The sequence below is a fragment of the Chelonia mydas genome, chromosome 20 (assembly GCF_015237465.2).
Source record: "Chelonia mydas isolate rCheMyd1 chromosome 20, rCheMyd1.pri.v2, whole genome shotgun sequence".
NCBI classification, from domain to species: domain Eukaryota; kingdom Metazoa; phylum Chordata; order Testudines; family Cheloniidae; genus Chelonia; species Chelonia mydas.
Window position 1 is genome coordinate 4,018,025 of NC_051260.2, and position 25,151 is coordinate 4,043,175.

Consider the following 25,151-nt stretch of genomic DNA (forward strand, 5'->3'; position numbering starts at 1 on the left):
AGCAGGAACATGAGCATGACCCCTCCCCTTGGGGGGGGGGGGGGAATGCCAGGTGAGAACACGTACACAGCTCTCAGGGTCCTGTCTCTGACCACGGCCACCCCGCTGCAGCCTGGATGGGAGCAGGGGGCATGGTTCTGTCCACTGCTGCAGAGGAAGGGGTGCCCGCTTCCTGGGGTTGACAACCCACTCCGGATCTCAGACCCAAGGGTGAACAAGCCAATCAAGAGCAATGAGGGGCAATGCCCAGCTGCCTCCACTCCAGCGACCCCTTAACCTTGCCCCGTAACCTGCCACAATCACTGGTCCACCAGTGAGCAGAGGAAGGGGACCTCTGACCCCCACATGATGAGGGGGTGCGGTCCCAGCTTTTCAGCCGCACCATTCAAACCCAAGACACGTTCAGGCAAGCCAAGGGACAAAGCAGGCTGGGCTGGGGCTGGACGCGAGGGCAGCCAGGTGTGTCCGGGCGCTGCCCTCCCAGCCCCCTGCCTTCCCTTTATTGGGCTCTGGCCATTTTTAGAGCCGATAAAAGAAAAAAGTTAAGTGTCCAAGAACAATCATTATAAATATAAACTTGTCGATCCCCTTCCCCCCCGGGATTCCCCAATCCACCCTCAAGGAAGCAACTCCCACATGTGCACCAAGAATCCGGCAGTTTGCCCTGGCCACCGCCTGGTAGTAGAAAAACCGCGCGCAAATATTTCTTGTAAAAAAAAAACCCACCTGCCCCGAGCGTGGGGAGCGGGAGGGGTCCGTCACGCTGCTCTCAGCCCCTCGCGCGGGGGGGAGGGAGAGGCTGAGACCAGCGGCAGGAGGCTGGAATGTGATAAGGCAGCAACAGTTATCTTGTAAACGGTTACAAAAGGCGACTCAAAAGTGTCCGTGAGAACTCGGGGTGAGGCCCCGCCGGGCCCCTTCCTAACACAAACTGACCTTAACCAGAGCTAGGCCTGCCCAGGACCACGCGCCTGGGGAGGGGGAGACGCCACCGGAATCCCAGCGTCCCCCGGGGGGAGGCGTCTCGCTCCCTGCTCGAGTCCGTCTCCGTGTGCGTGCCGGTGGCGGCGCCCCCCCCGGGGGCGTGGGGCGGGTGCAGAACAGGCGCTCTCCCAAGTCCTCCGTTGGGTCCCCGTGCGGGGACGGGGTGGGGGTGGGGGGCGCTGGGGCGTTACCCCTCCACCAGGCTCTTGTCCTGGAGGTAAAGGTGATGCAGTGCGTTGAAGGCCGAGATCCGCTGGTAGGGGTTAAAGGTCAGCATCTCCTACGGAGGAGAGGAGAAAGGGTTAAATGGGACGGACCCCACCCTACCCCCACAGAGAGGGACTTCGGGTCTGAGGCTCCCCCCCAGTGGATCAGCTGCGGGCCACCTGAGCCAACTGGGTGTTTAAAGAGTAAGGACCAATTAACAGGCCCCTGCGTCCTGTCCCATCTGTCGATACCCCCCTTCCCAACCCGCAGCCCCCTGCTCTCCCAGCCCTGGGCTCCCCACCCTCCAGCTCTGCCGATGCCCCTGGGCATGTCCTTGCCAGAGCCCCCTGACCTACCAAGAGAAGCTGCGCCCCCAGCTTCTCCATCTCTGGCACAAACAGCTCCACGGGCTGTGGGGAGCGTGCCGTGAAGGCGCAGTGCGGCAGGGCCACGTCCAGGGGCCAGTCGTCCTCTGCCGGGAGCCCGATCATGCTGCGGGGGGAGAGGAGAGAAGAGAACGACTGGGACGGGGCAGCAGGGAGGGGGTGGGACATGGGCACTGCCAGCGCAGAGCAGAGGTCCACGCAGCCCACCGTCCCATCCAGTCAAGGGCAGGATGAAGGAGGAAGGAGAGAGGAACCCTGCCCGGGGTGCGAGGGAACAACCTGCCCTACTGACTCCAGCCAGCGTTTTCCCTCGGCCCTGAGGCTAAAGGACTCTGATCCCTTGTTTAAAAACTAGGTATTTTTCTCTCTCTCTGGCTCTCTCATTGTCCATGGGGGGGGGTCGGATTCTCTTCTGAAGCCTGCCGAGCTCTCGGCCTCGTGAGCCCTTGTGGCAGTGAGTTCCACAGGCTAACACTGCCTGGGATTCCAAGGATACCACCTTTCCGTTTCCCTGACAAGCCCTTTGTGAGCCGAGCCCAGGCTCCTGGACACACTGGTGACTCCCTGTCCCACCTCCCGCCCCCTACACGGCTCCAGCCTCTTCAGACAAGAGCCTATCCCGGCGCAGTTCCGATCTCTGGGGAGGCCAGGGCTGACTGCAGTCTCACCCGCGATTCCCAGCAGGATATCTCCCACCTCCCTCCAGCCTCGCATCTGCAAGGAACAAAGGGGCCTTTTTAACCCCCGCTCAGGTAACCCGTGTTCACCTTACAGCGGCTGCTCTCTGGGCCAAGGGCCGTCTCTGTTCTGTCTGCGCAGCGCCGTGCACAAAGGGGTCCCGGTCCGTGACGGGCGCTCCTAGGCGCTACCGTAATACACCTAGTAACTAACTAACCTGGGTTCCAATCCTGGGCAGACCCGGCAGGGGTAGCTCGAAGCCCCGTCACCTCGTCGAGGCAAACCCGGGCGCCAGCACCGCTACCTGCCCCTCGGCCCCAGGGTTGAAATGCACCTTCCCTCCTCTAGCACAGAGCTGCTCGCAGCCCGCGCTGCTGGGCCCCGGGCCGCTTGCGCGAGGCAGCTCACTGGACATTCTGCACCCCATGCGGCAAAAAAAACCCTCGACCAACATGTGGCCGGTGGCCTCCTTCCTTGGCCACCCGTGGGGGGAAAGGCTGGACCCAGCTTGATCTTGGAGCGCGGCAGGATGGGTCGCTTACTGAGCGTCCCAGAGAGTTAACAGGGTAAAGGAGACAAGCACCCAGCAGCCCCCCACCCCACAAACTCTTGTGTTTATACCTCCAGCAGCAGCTGCCCTGCCCCGCCCTGTCCCATCAATCAGCAGCTGTCACCCTGGCTCGGCCCTTAGTGCCTCATTCAAGAGCTGCTTGAGTCCCATCCCCCTCCCGAGCTGAGATCCCAGCATGCCCCCCGGCCCCACATCCAGCCCCATCCCGCAAGACACTAGGGAAGCTTCACAACTTACTCAAAAATCTTGCCCAGCTGGTCGGCTTCTGAGTTGCCACAGAAGAGGGGCCTGCAGGGGAGAGAAGGGCTGGCTTCTGAGCTGAGAGCGGGGCATGCTCCCCGCCATTAGCCCCATCCCCACTCCCTTTGGGGCAGAACCCATATCAGAACCAGAGCCGGGATTCTCCTCCACTGCGGCATGCTCAGCTGCTCCGTCCCCACCCAGAGGTGGCTGCATGTGCGCACACTCCCATCCACATCATCCTCCCGCCCCACTTAACAGGCTCAAAGGCCTAAGAGGCTGAACAATGGCGGGGGGATGGGGGGGGGCTCAGAGGGGCCAATAACAAGGGCAGTAACAGGCCAGGGCCCAACTTCCCCTCCCCAAGCTAGCCATGACCTGCACAGAAGGGGCTGGCTGGGCACCAGGCTCATTCTCACACATCCCCCCCCACCCCTGGAGAGGCCCAGAGCTGAGCCCACAAGGCCGGGAGGGGAGATCTGGCAGCGAGGGGCCCCTCCCCGTCTATCAGCACAGAGCGGAGCCGATAAGCCAAGCAGGGGGGTAGTTCCTGGCTCAGCCCTAATCAATTGTCTCCCAGCTGCGCTTGCTAAACTACGGCAAGGTGGGGGAGGGGGGAGGCAGAGACCAGCAGGTGGGCTCCCCATCATGATCTGCCGCTAGCTGGAGCCCAGAGCCGACCCAGCCGTGCCCGTCCTAGTCCCCAGCAGGGCCATGTTACCGCAAGGCAGCGTGACCAACTGGTCGGAGCAGGAGCCTGGGAGTCAGGGTTCCTGGCTCCGTGAGACACTGGGCACGACGCCTTCCACCCAGAAAAGGGACCTGACAAGACCAACCCCCTGGCATCAAGCACTTTGGGGTCCTTAGTTAAGTGGTGCTGGGGCGATGCCACCCTGGGGGGTTGTGGATGGGTGGGGTTCAAAGTTATACATGGACATCCAGCCACGCCCTGACCCGCAACACACCCAGCCACGCCCTGACCCGCCCGTGCGACCCTGCACATGCCCACGCCACCCATGCCTGCCCTGTGTCTGCAGGCACCCCAGTGCCCGCACCCCGGCCCTGCTCGGCACCTGCCCAGCTCCTCCCCACGCACACTCACTTCCGCCGGAACATCTCGGCAAAGATGCAGCCGACGCTCCACATGTCCACGGGGGTGGCGTAGGTCGACTGGAGCAGCACTTCCGGGGCGCGGTACCACAAGGTAACCACCTGCATGGGCACAGTCACGTCAGGAGCGAGGGGGGCGACAACCCAAGAGGGGCCCCCACAGGGCAGGGAGAACCCCTGGCTAGGCAGCCCCCAAGGCCACACGTCCTGATGCTTCCCAGACACAGACTGTGTCCCCCTCCCCGGTTAGAAGCCTGCTGGGGTTTAGGGCTCCCCTCCCGCAAGCAGCCTACGAGTCCCACATCTCCTGGAGGGTGAGTCTCTCCAGGGCTGGTTGGAAGCTCAGAGCTCCAGGTCCCTGCTAGGCAGGAAATGCCTTTAGGCTGAGTGTCCCCACCCACCGGTCCCACTTCCTGCCTATGGCACAATATTTACCCTACAGATTCCACGCACCCCACTGGCTGGGGGGAAGCATCATGGGGGCTGCCGGAGCCTGCAGCTGCGCCTCCTCCCCCCGCAGTGCAGGGACCCACCACACTGGAGCTCATCTCCGTGGAGATGTGACGGGGTAACCCCCGACAGCAACAGACCCAGCCTGCCCGGGCGGAGCTGCCCCAGGCCCTGGCCCCAGGCCCTCCGAAGAGCTGGAAGTTAGCAGCTTGGAGAACCCCAAAATCTCTCAGCCCCCTGGCAGGGCAGGGGGCCTCAGAATAGGGCCTGGATCTCCAGCTCCCAGAGAAGGAGGAGCTGCCGAGCCAGACCCCTTTGCTGCTCACACAGCCATGAGCTTCAGCTATATCATTCCCCCCTGTGCTTGGACCCCCAGCCCAGGGCCCCTAGGAGGCCCTGGGAGCTCAGACCAATGATGTCTGAGTGCGCCCAAGCCCCTGCCAGGTTCCCGGCACACCCCGCTCCCACCAGCATCGGCGGCAGGGGGGCCACTCGGAACGGCGGGGGTCTCCCCAGGTCCCCTTCGGGGCAGCGCCTTGTAGAAGCTGCGTGAAGATCCCACTGATGGGGGTAACCGGAAAGCACGCGTGTCTGGGTGGCTCCGAACCCTGGGGAAATCCCCCCTTCGGAGCAGAGAGGGGACCCAGCGGGCTGCTGCCCCATCTGCTCGGAGCACAGATAGCGAGAGCAGGCCAGGCCGGCCCGGGGAAGGAGGCCTTTGCCCAGGGCAGGATCTCGGGCTCGGGGCCGACCCAGGGGGAAGATGCCTGCAGCAAAGGAGGAGGCTGACTCAGGCTCACACGGCTCCCAGCCCCCAGCCCCACTCACGGCAGCAGGTCAGACACTGACCAATCCCCTCCCCACGGCAGCAGGAGCCCCAGCGCCAAAGGCAGAGTATTCCAGGAGGGAGCCGGGCATCTGCATCGCAGGCACAAGTGCGGGAACGCAGGGGAGGAGGCCCCTCAGCATTTCAAAGCCAGGCTCCAGGAGCCAAAAGCTGCCCCGCCCACCCCCTCCACATGCACAGGCCTTAGGGCCGGGAGCGCTCACCACAGGGGTCAGGGCCATCTGGCAGCTGTAGATCCGGGCCAGGCCGAAGTCCGCCAGCTTCACTTGCCCACCGCTGGTCACCAGGATGTTCTCCGGCTTCAGGTCGCGGTGCACGATGCAATTCGAGTGCAAGAAGTCCAGGCCGCTCAGGAACTGGCGCATCAGGTCCTGGCCGAGCAAGGGGAGAGCGCAGGGTCAGATTCCCCGCCTGCCCCAGCAGTGCGTGTGGGGCGGGGCCCAGGGACACAGGACGGGAAGGGCCCTCCTGAAGCATCGAGTCCAGCCCCAGAGCTCGTCTTGTCATCCCATTCGCAGAGCTATCCAACTCCAGCTCCGGACCAGCTGGATCGTTTGTCCCCTACTGGAGGCTGTTGCAGACCCTGGGCCAACATTGTCTTTTGCCTTCACTAGCTCGTCCCTCCCCTGGGCTTCCCCCGGCTATACCGATGGAGAACACTCAGATGTGTTTAGGCTGAATGAGCCCAACTCCTGGAGCCTCCTCTGGGCGAGCAGCTCTCCCCACCCCGATCACCCTCTTAGCCCTTCTTTGCCCCTGTCACGAGGGCAGGGGGTGCCGCAGGGCGGGCGCACCACGAAGGTCCCTACAGCCAAGGGCTCGGTTCCCCATGTACCTTTATCTTCTCCACTGGCAAGCCTGGGGCCGGCGCCTTGTCCAGATACGTCTTCAGGTCCTGATCCACGTGCTCAAACACCAGGGTCACCTTGGTCTCGCGCTCCGTCCGGGTGGTGGCGCAGACGTCCATCAACCTGCGGCGGGGGGGAAAAGGGAGCTTGGCGGGGGCTGGGGATCCGAGTGCGGGAGGGAGGGGCCAGGCAGGGATCTGACACGTGCTCTGCTGGAAGCGGGGCTCCTGCTCGCAGCTGCAGGAACCCAACGATCCGGCTCGACACAGCGCGAAGGACCAAGGCTGTCTGGGCCCAACGCGGGACCGATGGGACCCCCCAGGCCCATCTAGAGGGATGGATCACAGCTCTGCCAATGCCCCTCACTCCTGACCCGCAGCCCCCTGCTATCCCAGCCCTGGGCTCCCCTGCCTCACACACAGCTCTGCCAGTGTCCCTCAATCCCAACCTACAGCCCCCTCTCCTGCCCCCCATGCTTTATATCACATGGTAATTTGGGGACAGGCTTCCCGAGCCCCTGTTGTGAGCATGCCCCGGAGCTCACAGTATCAAACCCCCGCCCAATAACAGAGCTGCAGCCAGTACTGGGCTGATTCGATTCCCCAGCTGCAGATCCTGCCGCCAGATAGCCCAGAGCAGGGCTCCAGACTCTTATCTGGCTAACTCAATCAGCGATTCCCGCGGCCCCACGGCTTCAGCACAGGACACGGAGATCCTTCCCCCACTGCACTGCCCTCTGGCACAGAGAGGCAGGCAAGGGGCTGGGAACTGCCTGGGAAACGTCTGTGAAGCTGGTAGCAGGGAGGAGACGGGGGGGGGGGGGGGGGGGGGGGGCGGGCTGGCTCACGGGCAGACAGAATGGAAACTCCGTGTGCATCCCTCAGGGCCCGCGGCTCAAAGGGACGGAGCCCAGCAGAACCGGCCCCTGCAAGCCCCTCTGACAGGGGGAGCCGTCGCGCCGAGGGCAGCGGGGTCCCCATCCCCGGAGATCACTGCGGGGCAGTGTGCCTGGGCCAGACCCTTCGCAGTGGGGTCGGGACGGCTCCTCGAGCCCCTCTCACCGTAGGAGGCCGCCAGGGAGCGTTCAGACAGCAGCAGGACGGTGCTTAAAAAGCTACAGTCCCTTGAGAGGCAGCTGCCCTCAACCCCCAGCGCACCCCCTGCCGCTTCCCCCTGCCTCCAGGCACCCACCCCCCCTCCCCAATGCTTTGCCACACGTCCCCCCAGCCCTGCCCCCGCCCCCTCCCCCCAAGGCCCTGCTACCGAGGCTGGATTTTTAGAAGCTCCCTAAAACGTCTCCATTTACCCCCGAGCGTCTCGTACAGCCGGGAGAGGGGCAGGATGGGGACCCCACCACCAGTGACCTCCTTCCCTGGAGCTCTCCCCACCCTCCTGCCTTCACCCCAGGGTTTCTGTAAAGCCAGCAGTGCCCCAGGCTGGCGTCGGCAGAACCCCCAGCGGAGCGGAACCGACCGGCAGAGAAAGGCTAAGGCAAGGGGCCTATGAACACCTGGGGGCCAAGGCCGGGCAAGACTCAGAGCAGCTCTCGCGCCTCCTCCCCCTGCGCAGGCGGGCCCCTCAGCGGGGGGAGGACGGACACCCTCTGCCAGTGGAAACCCACCCTTTTGCCAGCTGGGCCATCCCGCGGCCCAGCTCCGGGCGCTCTCCCTCCCCGCGGCTGGCGTTTCAGGGCTCTCAGGAAGGAGGCAGCTTCCAGACCGCGGCTCAATTCCTAGAACCGGCCGCACATTTCCCAGAGCTGGCAAAGCGAGCGCAGAGCGGCCTGGGGCTGCTTCCAGCTCCCAGGGATTAGCTCATACAGGAAGAGAGGCCCCAGAGAGCAGGGCAGGGTTCTGTCCCCGGCACGGCCACTCCAACCCCGCAGGCCGGACTGGCCGCGTGTCTCCTAAACAGACCCCAGAGCGGGGACCCCTCCCCACTCCTTGCCTCCCACCCGCACCCCAAGCCCCCTTTCCCTTTCCCCCCACACCCCCGAGTCAAGGGGAGCCCCCACCCCCCATGGGATACTAATTCCCCTTTTTGCACAGCCCGGGATGTTTATCCCAGGGGGGCGCAGAGGGAAGCGGCTGTTGGGTCCCCAAAACCAAACTCCCGCCAACGCAAACTAAGCGCCCTCCGGCCCCACGTGCCCGGGCACCGTGGGCAATTCCTCCCCGGGGTCTCGGCTTCCTCCCAGCCCCGCCCCGTCCGCACAGCCGCCCCCCAGCCCCTCACCGGACGACGTTGGGGTGGTCGAAATGCTCCAAGCGCTTGAGCAGCGCCACTTCGCGCACGGTGGAGAGCGGCAGCCCGTTCTCGTTGGTCTGGACGCGCACGTTCTTGAGGGCCACGAACTTGCCGCTCTGCAGGTCCCGGGCCTTGTAGACGGTGCCGTAGGCGCCGACGCCGATCTCCGCCACCGGCTCGTACTGCGCCCGCATCTCCTTCGCCATCCTGGCACCGCGCCGGCTAGGAGGGAAGGGGGCGGCAGGTTAGGCGGCGACGCCGGCAAAGGGGATTATGAACTCTTAGCCACCCCGCCTGCTCCCTCTTGCACCCCACTGCCCAGCCCCCCAGATTCACCTCACCGCCCAGCCCGCTTCCCCCCTCCTCCCCCGACCCAGATACCCAGCCTGCCGCCCCCCAGCTCCATCCCAGGCTCTCGGATACCATGGGGCCCCCTCTCCTGCCCACGATAAATGCATCACCTGCCACCCCACCCCTGAAACGCACAATATGGGGCTCCCGTAGCAGAGCCGGGGCGACCCCACAATTGCTCAGCGCCCGGGACCCCAGAACGGCTGCCCCACAACCTCAGTAACCCTACCACAAAGACACCCCCGCCCCCGACACACACTGCAGGTGTCCCACGCCCCCCTAAAACGGCACCAACCCCCCCCCCCACGGCCTCGCCCCCCAAACCCACAGCCACCCTACAACCGCAGCGTCCTCGGCCCCAGACCCCTTGGGCAGCAGCACACGACGCGTGGGGCCCGGCCCCCACGAGCGACCCTACCAAAACAGACGCCCCACCTGGCCATGTCAGCGCCGAAGCCCTGCTCCGGCCGCGCCGGGCAGAGGGCGGCCCCGGTCCGGTGGCTGGCGAGACTCAGGGCCGAGGGCTCGCCCCACCCCGGCCCCACACCGGCCCCGGCCAGCCCTGCCCCCACCCCGGCCCGCACCATGTGCTGTGGGGGAGGGGACGGAGCCTGGGCTGCCCCGGGAATCCCGATGCGGACCAGCCCCCCCCGTCCCCCCGCGGCAGGGGCTAACTTGGGGGGGGTCAGTGGGGGGGGCAGAATGCCCAGACCGGGGGGGGTTGGCGGGGGGGTCGGGGGGGGCTGGCGGGGCCGCGCGCGGGGGGGGGCGCGGGGGGGAGGCGGGCCCCGGGGGGGGGCGCGGACTCACCCCGAGGTGGCAGCGCAGCGGTCGGGGCCGGGGGCCGCGGGTGTCGGCGGCGGGGCCCGGGCGGGGGCGGGGCCGGAGGACCGGAACCAGCGAGACGGGCCGGCCGGAAGGTCGATGGAGCAGCTCCCCCTCCCCGGACTCCTGGGTTCCCTGGTTCTGGGGAGGCGGGGGAGCCCGGACTCCTGGGTTCCTTGGGGGGTGCCCGGACTCCTGGGTTCCCTGGTTCTCGGGAGGCGGGGGAGCCCGGACTCCTGGGTTCCTTGGGGGGAGCCCGGACTCCTGGGTTCCCTGGTTCTGGGGAGGCGGGGGAGCCCGGACTCCTGGGTTCCCTGGTTCTGGGGAGGCGGGGGAGTCCGGACTCCTTGGTTCCGTGGGGGGAGCCCGGACTCCTGGGTTCCCTGGTTCTGGGGAGGCGGGGGAGCCCGGACTCCTTGGTTCCATGGGGGGAGTCCAGACTCCTGGGTTCCCTGGTTCTCGGGAGGCGGGGGAGCCCGGACTCCTGGGTTCCGTGGCTCTGGGCAGGTTTCGAGGGTCCCTGTCTCCCAGGAGGGGCGGAGTGGGACGAGGCCGAGCTCCCCTCCCCCTGGCCCAGGCCCGCTCCCTTTCTAAGGCGGGATAACAGCCCTACTACTGCTGCCAGCCCAGGGCCACCGGCCACCTGCAGTCCCGGGCACCTGCCCCTTTTGCGGTGTGAGGGAAACCCTGGCGCACGTCAACCTAGAGTGCGCCAGGCTGCAGCCCCTATTCCGGCTCCTCACGAATATTTTGTTAAGATTTTGGTTGCACTTTTCCCCTCACCTCCTTAACTATGCACTCCCTGTCCGTGGCTCCGCTAAGTCGCGGGTCCTCCTGGTCAACCTCCTCCTGGCCCTGGCTAAAGTGGCCATCTATAAAATCAGGGTGAGGAGGTTGGCCGATGGAGTCTCCTGCGACTGCGGGGCCTATTTCCGATCCTCTGTCCGTTCACGCCTCCGGGCAGAGTTCCTCTGGGCGGCGTCCACTGACTCCCTTGACGCCTTTGAGGAGCAGTGGGCGCTGTCCGGGGTCCTCTGCTCGGTGTCCCGGTCCGGTTCCCTTTGTTTGACCCTTTGACCGCACTCCTGTCCCTGTTGTTCATTAGTTGTCCCCCGTAATTACTTGGTTTTCCAGGTCCTGTGGACCCCCCCTTAGGCTGGGAGGGATCCTTTAGCAGTGGGCGGGCTTCACTCGCCCACTTCCTGGATCCCAATAAGGCCACCGGCCGCCTGCTCTGTGTGCCAAGGGGCCAGCCGCCCCCAGGTTGATCCCCGCTGACAGCCACGTCCCCTGGCGGCTGGGGAAGCCAGGGTATGACCCATCTGGGCCTCCCTGCCAGAGCCCCACCCGTCCTTGGCGCCTGAGGTGCAGGGTGCTACTCTGAAGGGGCCCAGCCTGGCATCCCCCAACACCCACATCATGCCCCTCGAGGGCAACTCTGAGGCTCTTCCCCCGCCCCTTGGGGGTCTCCAAGGAAGCAGCACAAGCCTCCCAGGGACCCGCCTATCTGGTGTAACACCCCCATCCCCTTTGTGGGCTTGAACTCTGGATCATCAGCACCCCGACACAGATCTCCTCTAGCATCGCTAGCCCCAGTAGTGAGCTGTCATCTTCCTGGTGCTCCAGCCGAGGAGGAGAAGACGCAGCTAGGAACCCCAGTCTCGGACCAGGACCCCATTGTGCACAGGCCTGTGCCAGGTCACAGCACCAGCATCACTGGGTGTTTCAGGCAGGCTTCCCTTGAATCTGTTGAATCAAGGCCACTAAAGGTGATTGGGCCGTGGTGCTGCTCCCAGCCCCCAGAGCTCGTGGTGGGGCTGGGGCTGCCCCAAGGGAGCTCCTCTGTCTCTCTCCATGCAGACCTTTCTTCCTTCTCTCAGCCCCTTGGCAGCAACAGATTCCTCTGTGACTGGGATCCGTGTCACCCCCTGGTCCTCTCTCCTCCTGGGCCATCCCAGCTCGGGGATTCAGTCTCATGCCACTAAAGCTCTGGATGCATAATCACTGCTGCATGTCCTGCCGACCTCCCCCTGCATCCCAGCCCACGGGGATGGGGGTCCTCGCAGCTTCCTAGCCGTGGTGCACACCCCAGTCTCGCCCACAGCTGGACCCCGTCAAGGAGAACCCCTGGAAGCTGCTGCCTCATCTTTCCATTCCCACGCCCCTGGATTCTGTTGTCTGCTGGTCACTAATTGTGGCTGCTGTGGTGGTGATTTAATGGAGGTTGTCAAGGCTGATTCCCCACCCTGGCACTCCGAGTGCGGAAGGTGGGGGCCCACAGGGATTCTAAAAATTAATACTGGCCACTCCAGGCTCGTATTAAACTCCCCAGGTTACATCTTTTCTCTGACCTTGGATGGGTAGATGCTGCCACCACGCAAGTGCAGAACCCCTTTGAGAGCCCGGGAAGGCGCACTTGGGAATTCCTGTGGGGTACCCTCAAGCAGTGGTGAGCTGGAGCCGGTTCACGCGAACCGGTTGTTAAATTTTAAACCCGGTTTAGAACTGGTTGTTAAAGGGGTGGGCAAACTCCAGCCCGCGGGCCACATCCAGCCCGCAGGACCATGCTGTCCGGCCCGCCTGAGCTCCCGGCTGGGGAGGCTCCCCTGGCTGAGAATTTTTACTCACCCGGCGGCGCTCCAGGTCTTCGGCGGCACTTTGGCGGCAGGCCCTTCAGTGCTGCCGAAGACCCGGAGCGAGTGAAGGGCCCGCCGCAGCAGACCCAGGGCGATTGAAGAAACCGGTTCTTCAGGTTTTGGCAGCTCATCACTGCCCTCAAGCCCTTTCGTCGTGTCGTGTCCCCCCCCCCCCCCCCCCCCCCCCCCCCCCCGCGCTCCTGGGAAGAGGTGAGAAAGAAAAAAAAAGGAAGGAAATCAGCTGTTGCTACCAGCTACAACCTGTGCACAACCCTCTTAAGACACAAAAATCCAATCCTGTTCTTAAAAAAGCTAAATTTTATTAATAAAAAGAAAGAAAATACATCTGGGAACTCAGGCTATTGCTAGATTTTAAAAGAGCAACTACAAGGATTAAGCACCCAGAATCGCTTTCTTGAGGTTCGGCTTAAAGCAAAACAAAAGCACCTGGGGATAGTGCAGAGGAATCCACAAGCCATAAAGAAATAAAAGGAATAAACCTAATTGCGCCTTCCTAGATCTTTCCTGACCTACTGACATAGCTGGGGTTTTACATGAGTAGTTTCTAGGTATGATGCTGAGGATTTTTTCATACCTGGCCCCAAGCTTTTTACAGCACAGCTCTGCCCTGTCCGCCTCTCCCTGGGAGAACAACAGACAGACAAAAGGGGAGTCTTTTCTCAATTTTAAAAAGTTCTAGCCTTCCCATTGGCTCTTTTGGCCAGGTGCCCTCTCACTTCCTTTCACCTCTGCATCGCAGGGAGACTTTTAAACCCTGTATAGGTAGAGCAATTAGAGAACCGCTATCAAGAGGGATTTTATAGCTACTGGCTGGCTGGGTGTCCATAAAAGGAACCTCCCCCGCCCTTCATTTATCACAGAGGTGGCTCCCTGCCCCTTCCACAGCATCCTAAGGGGCCTGAGCCAGGCTGGTCAGCAGCAGCGTCGCCCAGACAATCACATAAAACAAAGGCTTCTTGCAGCCCAGACCCAGCCAGGAACGAAGGACTCGGCTCAGCCCGCGGCCCTGTGTCATACCGGAGGGGTTTTGCAGTGCACAGGTGATGCTGGGACACCGCACCACCAGCTCCTGCCAGGTTGCTCTCCTCTCCCTCTGGTTTCAGCTGCCTCATGCGATTTTGCCGTATTGTTGGCAAGATGTGGGGCCCCTCTGGCTGCCGGTCCCAGAGTGTTAACCACACCCTGCCAGGCTTCCTGCCGGGTGGAGCAAGTGCTGCCACGGCCTCTCTAAGAGTCTAAACTGAGGGAATCTGGGCTTGCACCCTGGGATCCTGGACGTTCAACCTCCCATCAGCCAGCTCAGGGGATTGCAGTTTCCAGTGGCGTTTGCATCCCCCACCGCCTGCCAACCCCACGGGCAATGCAGCCCCCAGCTAGCAGCCAAACATGGCAGCATCTGCTCATGCAAACTGCAGCCCAGCAAGCCTCCCTCCATCCTCGCCCTGGCACTGCGGTTGGCAATGCTCTAATGCTCCATGCCATGCCTGCCCTGGCGATTCTTCAGCCCGGCCTGGAGCAAAGGAGCATGGCAAGGCGGCCGACACAAGGACCGCTCGGGGACCTGACTGTAAACGGCCTTTTGGTCTTTAAGCTGTATGATTAGCTGAAGCCACTTAAATCAGCTCAAGACATCACTGCTCCTTTCATCTGGGAAGCTGCCCGTTGCCATGACTCATGTTTTTATTTAGGGCTGGCCACGCGGCTTCGGCTCCAGGGCTGCGGACGAGCCAAAACTAGCATCAGATGTGCCCAGAGAGTCAGCAAAGTGGGGTGGAGGGGAAGATGCCCCCTCATGCGGGATCCAAGCTGGTGCCACCTGGTGGCAAAGTGGTGGAGCTCACTGCAGCGAGCCAGGGCTCTGGGGTGGTTTGAATGGGTGTCTGGCATTTCCTGAGAGTAACAAAGGGAAATGGGGAAAGGTCCCCATACATCAGCAGTGCCAGGCAGGGATCTGGTCTCCCCTTGTCTGCCAACCTCCTGGCGCACCCCAAGTACCCTAGGGACTCGGAACCGAAAACTGAGCCTTTGTACATTTCACATGGAGTCTGATTTTAGCCACGGATTCAAGCGGAGGTAGGGAGTGGCAGGAAAGACAGGGAGGAGATTTCCCAAGGTGTCCCCAGCTATTTCTCAAGGAATTATTCCAGGCTCTTTGTAACCAAAAAGGGATGTGGGGGGTTGGGGTTTGTTTGATTTCCAGTGCATGTGCTCAGAAGAAAGAGGGGCTAACAATGGGACACCCTAACCACCACTGGGTGGGGAGGGCCTGGGCCGTCCATCCCTGCCCACAGCCTCTCCTGCTTTTCCAGCATTGGCCTCTCCACAATCAGCTTTGCTGATGCACCTCAAGTCTGATCTTCTGCCCCGGTGATTCCAGGCCTGGGCTCCCCGTGCACCGCTTGGCTCACGCGCCAATATTCGAGGCTCTAACGTGGCTTATAAACCCGCTGCAATCTCTGCTTCTGAGGACACAGGTCACGGCAAGGAAGGGCTGGAATAGAGACCCAGCGTTATGCGCTGCCCCTCTGGCCCCGAGGTTGAATCGAGTCCTGTTGTTACAAGGAAGGTTCCCGCTCAGAGGAATCCAGTGAATTCAGGGCCCATTCCTAAGGCTCTGTCTACATTACTGTGTATGCTGCGAAACATGTGTCGCTCAGGGGGGGTGAATATTCCACCCTCCTGAGCAAGCGACATAAGTCACACCCCACACAGTGCTATGTTGGCGGGAGAGCTTCTAATGCCCTATGGCATTTGGGGGGTTAACCCCCGTGTCCCCTCTGATGAGCGTGGAATGGCTGCTGCAGTCTCTGCACTGCCCCATGCTTTGGGATGGGGCTCGCAGTTCCTAGAACCCCCTGCAGGAGGTGCTGGGCTCTTCCTGGTTCTGCATTAGAGGATGAGCTCCAGGCCAGGACCCTAAACCCCAGAGGCCTGCCAGCTCTGCGGGGACGTCACCGACCCTCTAGGCCTTTGCAGCAGAGCAGATTCGGGGAGCTGCATGGGATGCAGCTGATTGTGGCCCTCCCTTCCAGCAGAGCCACATCCTCGCTCTTAATCCCCAATCAAGTGGGATTTCCCCTCCACAACTTCCCACCCCTGTTCCCCAGTTTGGGGTGGGGGGGAACAGTAGAAGGGGAGGAGATCCAGCTCTGCAAAGCTCAACCCTGAAGTCTCTTGCGTTTCATGGTGCGCTGGGCCCCCCTAGTGGACACCTCAGCCCATCACAGCTTTCAGACTCCCTGGGGGCAGAAAGGTCCCAGCAATGGGGAGTTGGGTATGGCGGGGGCTTGAGATGGACCCCACTGGCTGGGGTGTGTGGCCTTGGCGCTGTACCTGGCAGCCCAATTAAAAGGTCCGGTGCTGGGAGAGGTGAGGGCAAGGGGCAGGCAAGTTGAAAAGCACACGGCTTAAATGTCCCCGCCATCCACCCACGGCTGGGAGCTGGGGCAGGTGTCCACGGCTTCATGCAGCCAGACAGACTGGGATCATGTGTAGCAGGCCAGGCTGCAGATGGCAAAGGGGGATGTCAGTGCGGTTTTGGCCTCCATCATTTACTGTTAGCAATGCAACCCCTCCGCAGCGCCTCCTCTCGGCTGCCTGGGAAGATTCAGAGACAGCCCAGTCCTCAACCCCCTGGCCAAGAGAGGGGGATCCAGCCCCAGGCTCTGCTGATGGGTCTGTCGGCTGCTCTGAATGGATTTAGCGCCCAGGCTCGGCGTGGTGCTGGGGTCTGACGCCCAGCCAGGGCCTGCGCTGTCCTGGGAGCCAGACAGGATGATGGGAAATTAAATGAGTCAGAGAAAAAGAAACTGGCTGGCCACATGCAGGAGAGATCACAGGGAGGAGGGAAAGGAAACTGACAACCTCCCACTGCTGCAGTGAGTCAGGGGTTCCTGACCCTTCCTCCGCTCGTCTTCAGCTCAGGGGCTGACGCTCCTGCCCGGCTGCCGTGGAAGCGAAAGCCGCCATGTCGCTGTTTAACCAACGAGAGGCTGATGCAGGGCTCAGAGGGTGGGGGGGCTGGCAGGGGCCCACCCATCGGCTGCGGGGGACCATGCATGCGAAAGGCACCGTGGTATGACAGCCCTGTACCAGACAGGCGATGTTCACCCCAAGCCTGTGTAGCACTCAGGAGTCCACTCAGTCCAGCCCAGTGGTTCCCAAACTCTTTGGGCTCAGGACCCATTTTATGACCTGTCACGACCCAGTAAACAGGCTGGCAGTGGAGGCCCTGGGGTGGTTTAGGTAGGATCCTGCCCCCTTGGTTGGCGGGGGTTAAGCCCTGCCCGGCACTCAGCCCACAGTGGCAGCTCCTGCAGCTCCCATGCTGTGGGGCTGGCTGGGCTTGGCTCTCCCCGCCAGGGGGTGGGGGGATGTTGCAACCTCCAGGGTTGCAGCGCCACTCGCTTGAATGTGGCCGGGTGCCCCTGAGGGAACACACCACCTTGCCGGAGACGTGCCGAGCGACAATGTCACGGGAGACGAAGGCGAGCAATGTCCTCAGCTCCTGCGTTTCCTTGCAGGGCCGTGCTCGAAGGGGAGCGTTCCCTTTCCATGACCCCTCTCGCTGGGCTGGCACGCGGCACGTCACCGAGCCCATATCTGGCACGCCGCCCGGGGCTTCTACACGGCGATCCCTCGTCCAGCACGGCCGGCTTCCCCAGACGCTTTGTGCCGGGGGTCCCCCAGGCGCCATCCTGAGGCAAACTCATCCAGTTGCCTTTTAGCACCTTTGGTCTGCCCCAGCCTTCGTGTGGCGCTGACGTTCCAGCCGCGGCCGGTGCCCAGAGTCACAGGACGTGAGGGAGGGCAGCCTTGTGGTTAATGCGCTCGCTGGGGACGCAGAAGCTGGGACTTCACTTCCCAACTGTGCTACAGACCTTGGACAAGTCCCGGGGAGCTAGCTCTTCCACAGGGCGGCCCTGCTCCCATTTAGGTGCTTGAATAAATCACCAGATTTGTCAGAAGAGCTCAGCTGGCCTCAATCCTAGGTGCGGAGCCCTGTTCAAAATCCCGCCCACTCTGAGCCCAGCATCCCCCCCTGGAGAACAGTCCTGCCTTTCTTCCACCCTTTGCCTTGTCTGGTTAGTTCCTTTGGGGCAGGCCCTGGCTCCCCATCTGCGGCAGCACTTGGCACAACGGGAGCCCCAATCTTGGTCGGGGCCGCCACAGAATAATAAGTGGTCACAACTGGAGGGCAACTCTGAATAAGGATGGAAGGTCTAGTGGGTAGAGCGGGGAGCCTGGGGGGAGGAGTCCTGACTTCCAGTCACTTAGGCCCAGATCCTCCAAGGAAATCAATGGAAATTGGGAGCCCAGATCCCACTGGGGGTTCGTAGAGTCCAAGATCATCTAGTCTGACCTCCTGTATAACACAGGCCAGAGAACTTCCTCAAGATAATTCCCAGAGCAGAGCTTTTAGAAACACATCCCATCTTGATTTAAAAATGGCCGCTGGTGGAGAATCCACCACGCCCCTCGGGAAAGTGCCAGTGGTCTGGATCCACTGGGTCTGGAGCTTAGTCGCACTGTGCCTTAGTTTCCCCCACTGTAAAATGGGGATAATGCTCCATGAGCTCCCAGGGGTGCTGTGAAGCACTCAGATGCCAGGGTGATGAGGGCCTTATAAGGACACGTCTAGACAGGGATCAGGCATGACAGAAGGCAAAATCCACAGCGGAGAATTTCCTCTGCGCCCCCACGGAAGGGTTAATGGCTCGTGGATCGGCTCTTCTCCAGGGAAATGACTTGAACAGCAGCTCTGGCCAAGCGCCTTCCCCATCCATTACCCTGATTGTGTTCTGAGCGCCCGAGATGGCTATCGGGGGCTTGCAGAAATTGAATTGGAGCCGTTCTCCTTGAAAGACGAGCAGCCAGGCCTCCTGCTTTCTCCTTCGCCGCGCGCCCCAGCCTTATCGCATGAGCAAAGCACCACGGTTTGCTCCCCTCAGGGACAGGAGCTTTCCAAAGACCCGGGTGGACGGATAGTGGAAAATCCCTTTGGCCCAGGCTGGGATCAATGGGGGGGCAGGCTCTTTCTCTGAGCTGCAGGCCCCACAGCGGTAAAGCCAGGGGTAATCATCCTTCCCGTCTCCCAACCTTTGTCTCTTCAGTCTTGGGCAGGGACTGTCTCTCATTCTGTGGCTGTGCAACACCTGACACGACAGGGCCCGTAGGCTGCCCGGGAGTCAGCCGCAGAGGTAGGAATCCAACTCAGGTCCCCGGCCAGAGCACAGCCCACTAGGCCATCCTTCCTACCTGCTGCTCCCTTCCCGGAGCCTCTGCCTCCATGTCTGCCCCTTCCTAGCTGAGGGTCTCCCTGGGGACAGGGGACCGTCCTTGCTGCAAAGTGCCCGGCACGTTGCGGGCCCTGCCGCAAAACAGCTCACGAAAGCTTATGCTCAAATAAATTGGTTAGTCTCTAAGGTGCCACAAGTCCTCCTTTTCTTTTTGCGAGTACAGACTAACACAGCTGTTACTCTGAAATGAATCATGAGCGTTCAATGATTAATTACACGCCCAGCTCCAGCTGCAGGGTGTCTCCCAATCCCCCTAGGCTGGGGGGCAGGTGGTCACAGCTGGACCCAATCGAACGAGATGCTCCACCCCAGAAGAGGCGAGTGGGGCAGGGGGGAAGATGGTGTCCCAAGAGCTAGCTGATAAGGCTGGGGCAACCTGCCACCGCCCTGAGGCCAGCTTTTCAGCACCACGAACAGGGCCCTGGCTGGCTCTAGTGGAGAGAAATAGCTGGAGAGTTCCAGGGCTGTGCTTTGCTTGTTTGCATCCACGGGTGCGTCCCTCCTGGGGACTCTGCAGAGAGTTGGTTTTACGCTGCCTCCCGATGATTCCTTTCTGGCTCTCCTGTGCCGGAACCAGAGTGGAGGCCGCGTCCTCAGCCAGGGTCCCACCCAGGGGCGGCGAGTTGTATGGGCCCGTGGTGCCTGGGGTCCAGCAAATTCAGGGCCCGGGGGGGCCTGGCTCCACCAATGTTTGGGACCCCAACACTCCCTCACACACCCCCTTCTGCACCCCAACCCACTGTCCCAGCCCAGAGCCTCACCCAGCACCCAAACTCCCTCCCAGAGCCTGCACCCCAAACCCCCTCCTGCACCTCAACCCCCTGCTCCAGCTCAAAGCTTGCACCCAGCACCCAAACTCCATCCCAAAGCCTTAGGCAGGTGGGGGGGGGCGGGACTTGGACCCCTTCTGGGCAGCACCAAAAATTATACAAACCTGCCACCCCCGGTCCCGCCACAGGACAAACATCCACTCCTGTCACGAGTGTGCAGAACTCAGCTGCAGACGGTGCATCCCACGTTGTTCCACGCATGGGGGTGGGGGCTGCAGATGAGCATCTAGCAAAACAGCACCTTTATTTGATGATTTACTTGGGGATTGGTCCTGCTTTGAGCAGGGGCTTGGACTAGATGACCTCCTGAGGTCCCTTCCAACCCTGATCTTCTCTGATTCTGTGATTCTATTCACGATTCATAAACTAGGTGTGTTATGGCAGCGCCTTGGGACCCCAAACGGGGCCCTGCTGTGTCCAGTGCTGTACGGCCGTGTGACCACCGAGCCAGACCCTGCCCCCAGAGAGCTCGTCAGTCCTTTTCTGGAATGGCTAATTACAAACAAATTGGCTGCTGATTGGCTGGCCTCCTCTGATGTATTATTAAATTAGTGCCAATGATAATTATTGTCACAGTTGCAGGGCGGCACCTCTGACCCTTCTGTGGCCTCTCTGAGCGCACCCCCGACAAGCGCCGTCACCTCTCCTGGGGTGAAATTCCTAGAGCGGGCGCTGGGCTGGCCCACCCTGTGCATCCACCGTGCTTCTCCCAGCAGGCCCAAGCGGGCTCAGGTCTCAGTGCCCCCTGCAGCGCTCTGTGGCCAGCAAGATCAAAGCATTGCTGAATTCTAACAGTAGGAATGAAGCGTAACGTGAGAGGGGAAAGGATTGGCAAACAGCAATTATGCAGATCTGCCTTCCCTAAGGTCCTGGGACGATGGGCCAGGAAGGTCTAGCTTCTTCAGCAGGTATTAGCCTGGACAGCCACCCATCAACAACCCCACTGCCATCCTCTGAAAAAGGGAAGGGTGTCACTATTCATCCCGCCGGATGTCCTTTTGCTCTGCTGGTTTCCACCCAAACCCAGTTTTGTAACTCAGCTGGAGCAAAGAATCATTAAGAAAGGGATAGATAATAAGACAGAAAACATCATATTGCCTCTATATAAATCTGTGGTAACGTCCACATCTTGAATACTGCGTGCAGATGTGGTCGCCCCATCTCAAAAAAGATATATTGGAATTGGAAAAGGTTCAGAAAAGGGCAACAAAAATTATTAGGGGTATGGAACCGCTGCCGTATGAGGAGAGATTAATAAGACTGGGGCTTTTCAGCTTGGAAAAGAGACGACTAAGGGGGGATATGATAGAGGTCTAGAAAATCCTGACTGGTGTGGAGGAATAAGGAAGTGTTATTTACTTCTTCTCATAACACAAGAACTGGGGGTCACCCAATGAAATTAATAGGCAGCAGGTTTAAAACGAACAAAAGCAAGTATTTCTTCACACAACGCCGAGTCAACCTGTGGAACTCCTTGCTAGAGGATGTTGTGACAGGCAAGACTATAACAGGGATCAAAAAAGAACTAGACAAGTTCCTGGAAGGCAGGTCCATCAATGGCTATTAGCCAGGATGGGCAGGGATGGTGTCCCTAGCCTCTTTGCCAGAAGCTGGGAATGGTTGATAGGGGATGGATCACTTGATGATTCCCTGTTCTGTTCATTCCCTCTGGGCACCCGGCATTGGCCACTGTCGGAAGACAGGACACTGGGCTAGATGGACCTTTGGTCTGACCCAGTCTGGCCATTCTTACGTAAAGAGGTAGAATCCTCCCCGCTAACAGCCTGGACAGCGTCTTTTAACAACCGTGAAGCATTTACCCCCCAGTAGCAGGTCGAGCAGTTGTTTCGCTTCCTGATGGGATTTTCTTACCACCCCCGACCCCTCTGCCGCCCCATTAAAACTGAACCAACATCTTCATACAGGAAACACCCCAGTGACCTGGTCTCAAACGACGTTCCTACGTTACTACAGAGCAACCCAAATGATCAAAAGCCCCATGGTATTATTATCACCAGGGGGTCGTGGTGCCAAGATTTCCTTCCCAACTGCCAAAGTTCCCAACTTTCTTTCTGTTTGAGACACGCCCCGATCACAGGCTTTAAGTAAAAACATCCGTGATGGGGTATAGACTCCCCACTCCAATCCTGGCTCTGAGAGGGTTAATGCAGGCCTGAGAGGCCAATTAACCAACCTGGCGGGTGGCCAAGGCCTAATTAAAGATGAAGCCTGGCTGGGGAAGGAGCTGGGTGGTGACTAAAGGGAGCACAGATGAGAAGGAGAGAACGCTGCAGTCCCTGGCTTGGAGGTAGAGAGCAAAGAACCCAGAGCCAGGGAAGAGGATACCCAGGGGGAGAGCTGGCCTGGGGGCTCCTCTCCTGAGTGGGGAGGCTAGGAGAGAAACGCAGCTGTCACTGGGGTGGAGTGAGCTCCGATGAAAGGGCAGGACCGGCAAAAGGCTGAGGCCTGCTGACAGGCTATGGCAGGAGAGAGTCTGGGGACAGGTTGTGGGTTATAGGATCCCTGGACTGGAGCCCAGTACAGTGGGAGGGCCTGGGTTTCCCTCCAGCCACTGGGGAAGCAGGTGGAGGCCCCTGGGAAGGGGAAAAGGATTGAGGGACTGGGGGACCGCAGGGCCCCCAGTCAGGGCTGAAGACCTTTTGTAAAGACATTGGACTTTCTGTTACCCCAGAAGGGGTGAGCCCAAGCTGGAAGGTTGAGTCATGAGAAGAGGCAAGACCATCCCAGGGCTGAAGAGGCCGTCTGCCGGAGGAGCTCAGCTCGATGAGGAAAATGCTGCCGTGCCACGCCCGGCCATGGGGGGGGCGCTCTGTCGGTGAGCCCACAAAAGCATAAGAGCCAGCGAGACTAAACTAGCCGAGTTCGTCATTTCCGTAGCCCAATCGACAGAAGGTTTCCCAAACTGGACCCGCCCACTGGCCCATCCAATATGGTGTCCTGGCCAATCCCCTGATGGATGCAAACTTCCCAGAATGCTACTGGGCCAGTAATATAGTCCTGGGATGGGGGGCTCCTTCGTGACACCAAAGTGAAGACATGGAAGCTGTGATCCAAGCCCTGGGGTTTAAAGCGCAGAGAGCAAACGGATTCCAATAGGGTTTTTTTTTTGGCAAATTAAGGTCAAAGCCATCAATCGTTTATAGAAAGTAAGGAAATTATTCCAACTACCTTATCAAAATGCAGGGAAATGATATTAGCTGGGCCCATAATGAAATCATAGCATGTGACCCTGTGGATATTATCCTGAGATAATACGTGGGAATTGAGAAATTAATGACCTGCAAATATAACTGGTTTAACTGGCCACTTTGGGCTAACAATACCTCCACAGAGTCATTTGGCCTGGGGGAAGAGTTATCTATGGCTGGGTGTCTGGGGAGGCCTTTTTCTTGGCTGTAACTATAAAATTCCAGACACAAGCCCTAAATTAGTGAGGTGGCTTCCTATGCAAATCCTGCCCTCCAAGACCTTCCTGCTACAGGACAGAATGTAAATTCCAAGTGTCAAGGGAATCAAAAGAAAAACAACAAGATTTGATAGAGGGACAATTTAGGATTGTGTGAATTCCAAGGTTTGCAGGGGTCCTTAATGCGTGGGGGTCATTACAAAGCAACGCAACACTATGCCACTCAATGCAGTGCTAGGCAACACAGCACAATACAGTGCAACTCAACACAATGCCATGCAATGCAACACAGCACACTGGGGTGAAACACCATACCGTGCCATGTAACACGACAAGGAAACACAACATCAGACAATGCGATGCAACCCAACCACTGTACGGTGTTGGGTTGCATTGCATTGAGTGGCGCTGATTCATTGCATTGCGTGAAGCACAATACTCTGCCATGTGACATGACACAATGAAACATAACGCCATGCAACGCAACGCAACACAACACACTGCAATTCCACACAGCACAATGCAACACAACACAGCATAATACAACACCCCAGGGTATGACGCAGCCTAAAACAAGAAATGGGGGGGGGGAAGACCCACAACTCTAAAAGGGCTTATCAGTTTCACCCCAGATTTTATTTTAAAAACCCTCCTTTATAGTAGTGACTACACATGGGCAAGTTTAGCTTTTGCCAGAGAGAGTGGAAACGAGGATGAAACTGTATTTGAGGCTGGCCTATTTCTTTCATCTTTAACGAAAGTGTCACTAGGGTGGTTGGCAACTGCTGTGTTTTGATTGCGAGTCTTGCAATATTGGGGATTTTTCTTAAAGTCCCAGCTCCTGGAGCCAGACATTCACACGAGAATCCCAGCTTTCGTATTTGAAAAAGGTCAGCCTGAAAACCTGCCCCGAGTGTGACCCTAAAGGCTCAGAAACCCCGAAGAAAACTAAAAAGAAACCCAAACTGACTAGTTTTTAAAACAATCTCATGATTTCTAAGCCAATCTCACGATTTTGGGGCCTGACCCATGGTGTTTGGAGACGTATGGCTAGGCACACTGCTCAGCACAAATGTGAATATGAGAACGGCCAGATTGGGTCAGACCTGTGGTCCATCTAGCCCACTATCCTGTCTTCCGACAGTGGCCAGTGCCAGATGCTTCAGCGGGAATGAACAGAACAGGGCAATTATCAAGTAATCCCTCCCCTGTCATCCAGTCCCAGCTTCTGCTCATCAGAGGCTTAGGGACACCAAGAGCGTGAGGTTGCATCCCTGCCCATCTTGGCTAATAGCCATTGAGGGACCTATCCTCCATCCACTTATCTAATTCTTTTTTGAACCCTGTTATACTTTTGGCCTTCACTCAGCATCCACAGGTTGCCTTGATCACTGGGTTCCTCGACTAGTCACCAGAGCTTCTGAAAGAATGACAGCTGGGCATGCAGCCAGAGGCCACCAAAATTAGGCCCAGCGCCATGTGGGCAGACCTTTGTGCCCTGCCAGGGTGGTCCAGCGCTTAGGGGGCCAGCCAGGGAGCTGGGAGATGCTCCTAGCACAATGGGGTCTTGGTCAATCCTATGACACAGACGGGGGGGCGGAGGGGGCACAAAGAAATCGATGGGACATTAGTGGATAAGGTGACCTGCTCACAGCCAGGCCACCAAACCCTGGTCGAGTCTGGTGTAGGCGCCCTGACTGGGGAGGGATTTGGAGGAGGGTAGCCAGGCTGGGAAATTCACAGCCAAAGTTCCCCTAGTCCAGCCAGGCTGCGGCCAGGGACCTGGGTGTGTGTGGGAGAGAGACAAAGAGACAGAGCCTCACTCACTCACTCTGCGCTCCCGGCTTGGGGAGGGCAGCGGCAGGGCTCCTTCTGGATTGCTGGGGAGGGGACCCGTGGGCTGGCTGGGCTCCCCACACCTGCCTCCTCCTGGCTCCGGTCCCTCCTTCCTGGAGAGGGGGAAAGTGGGACCTTTCCTCGCCCCTTCCCCGTCTGGAAGGCTCCCATCTTCCCGGACGGGGGGACCCCCTCTGGTCACTTTCTCATTTCCCGGGGACTCCCCCCACGTGCTCCCCACGTTGGGGGGGGGCAAGCAGCGTAGCGCAGCAGTCCTCGCTTCCCCCCCCCTCCCGAAATGTTTTATTTAACACGCTGCTGTACCGGAAGAAGAAGCCATATTTCTCCTCTCCAGCCC

General features: G+C 60.0%; 1 protein-coding gene across 2 annotated transcripts; it reads right to left on the reverse strand.

The window, feature by feature from the left end:
• Nucleotides 1-412: 412 nt before the first annotated feature.
• On the reverse strand, nucleotides 413-9,886 carry CDK4 (cyclin dependent kinase 4). Of its 2 annotated transcripts, none has more exons than XM_037883797.2 (8): nucleotides 9,730-9,886; nucleotides 8,557-8,790; nucleotides 6,309-6,444; nucleotides 5,677-5,844; nucleotides 4,169-4,278; nucleotides 3,064-3,114; nucleotides 1,548-1,683; nucleotides 413-1,264 (listed from the first exon to the last, which is right to left on the reverse strand). In XM_037883797.2, exons 2-8 carry the CDS (start codon nucleotides 8,772-8,774, stop codon nucleotides 1,172-1,174), a joined length of 912 nt encoding a protein of 303 aa, XP_037739725.1. In that variant the 5' UTR covers nucleotides 8,775-8,790; nucleotides 9,730-9,886; the 3' UTR covers nucleotides 413-1,171. The 2 variants fall into 2 exon arrangements, with proteins under 2 accessions (XP_037739725.1, XP_037739724.1); XM_037883796.2 differs by lacking the exon at nucleotides 9,730-9,886 and adding an exon at nucleotides 9,355-9,494.
• Between the last annotated feature and the right edge of the window lie 15,265 nt (nucleotides 9,887-25,151).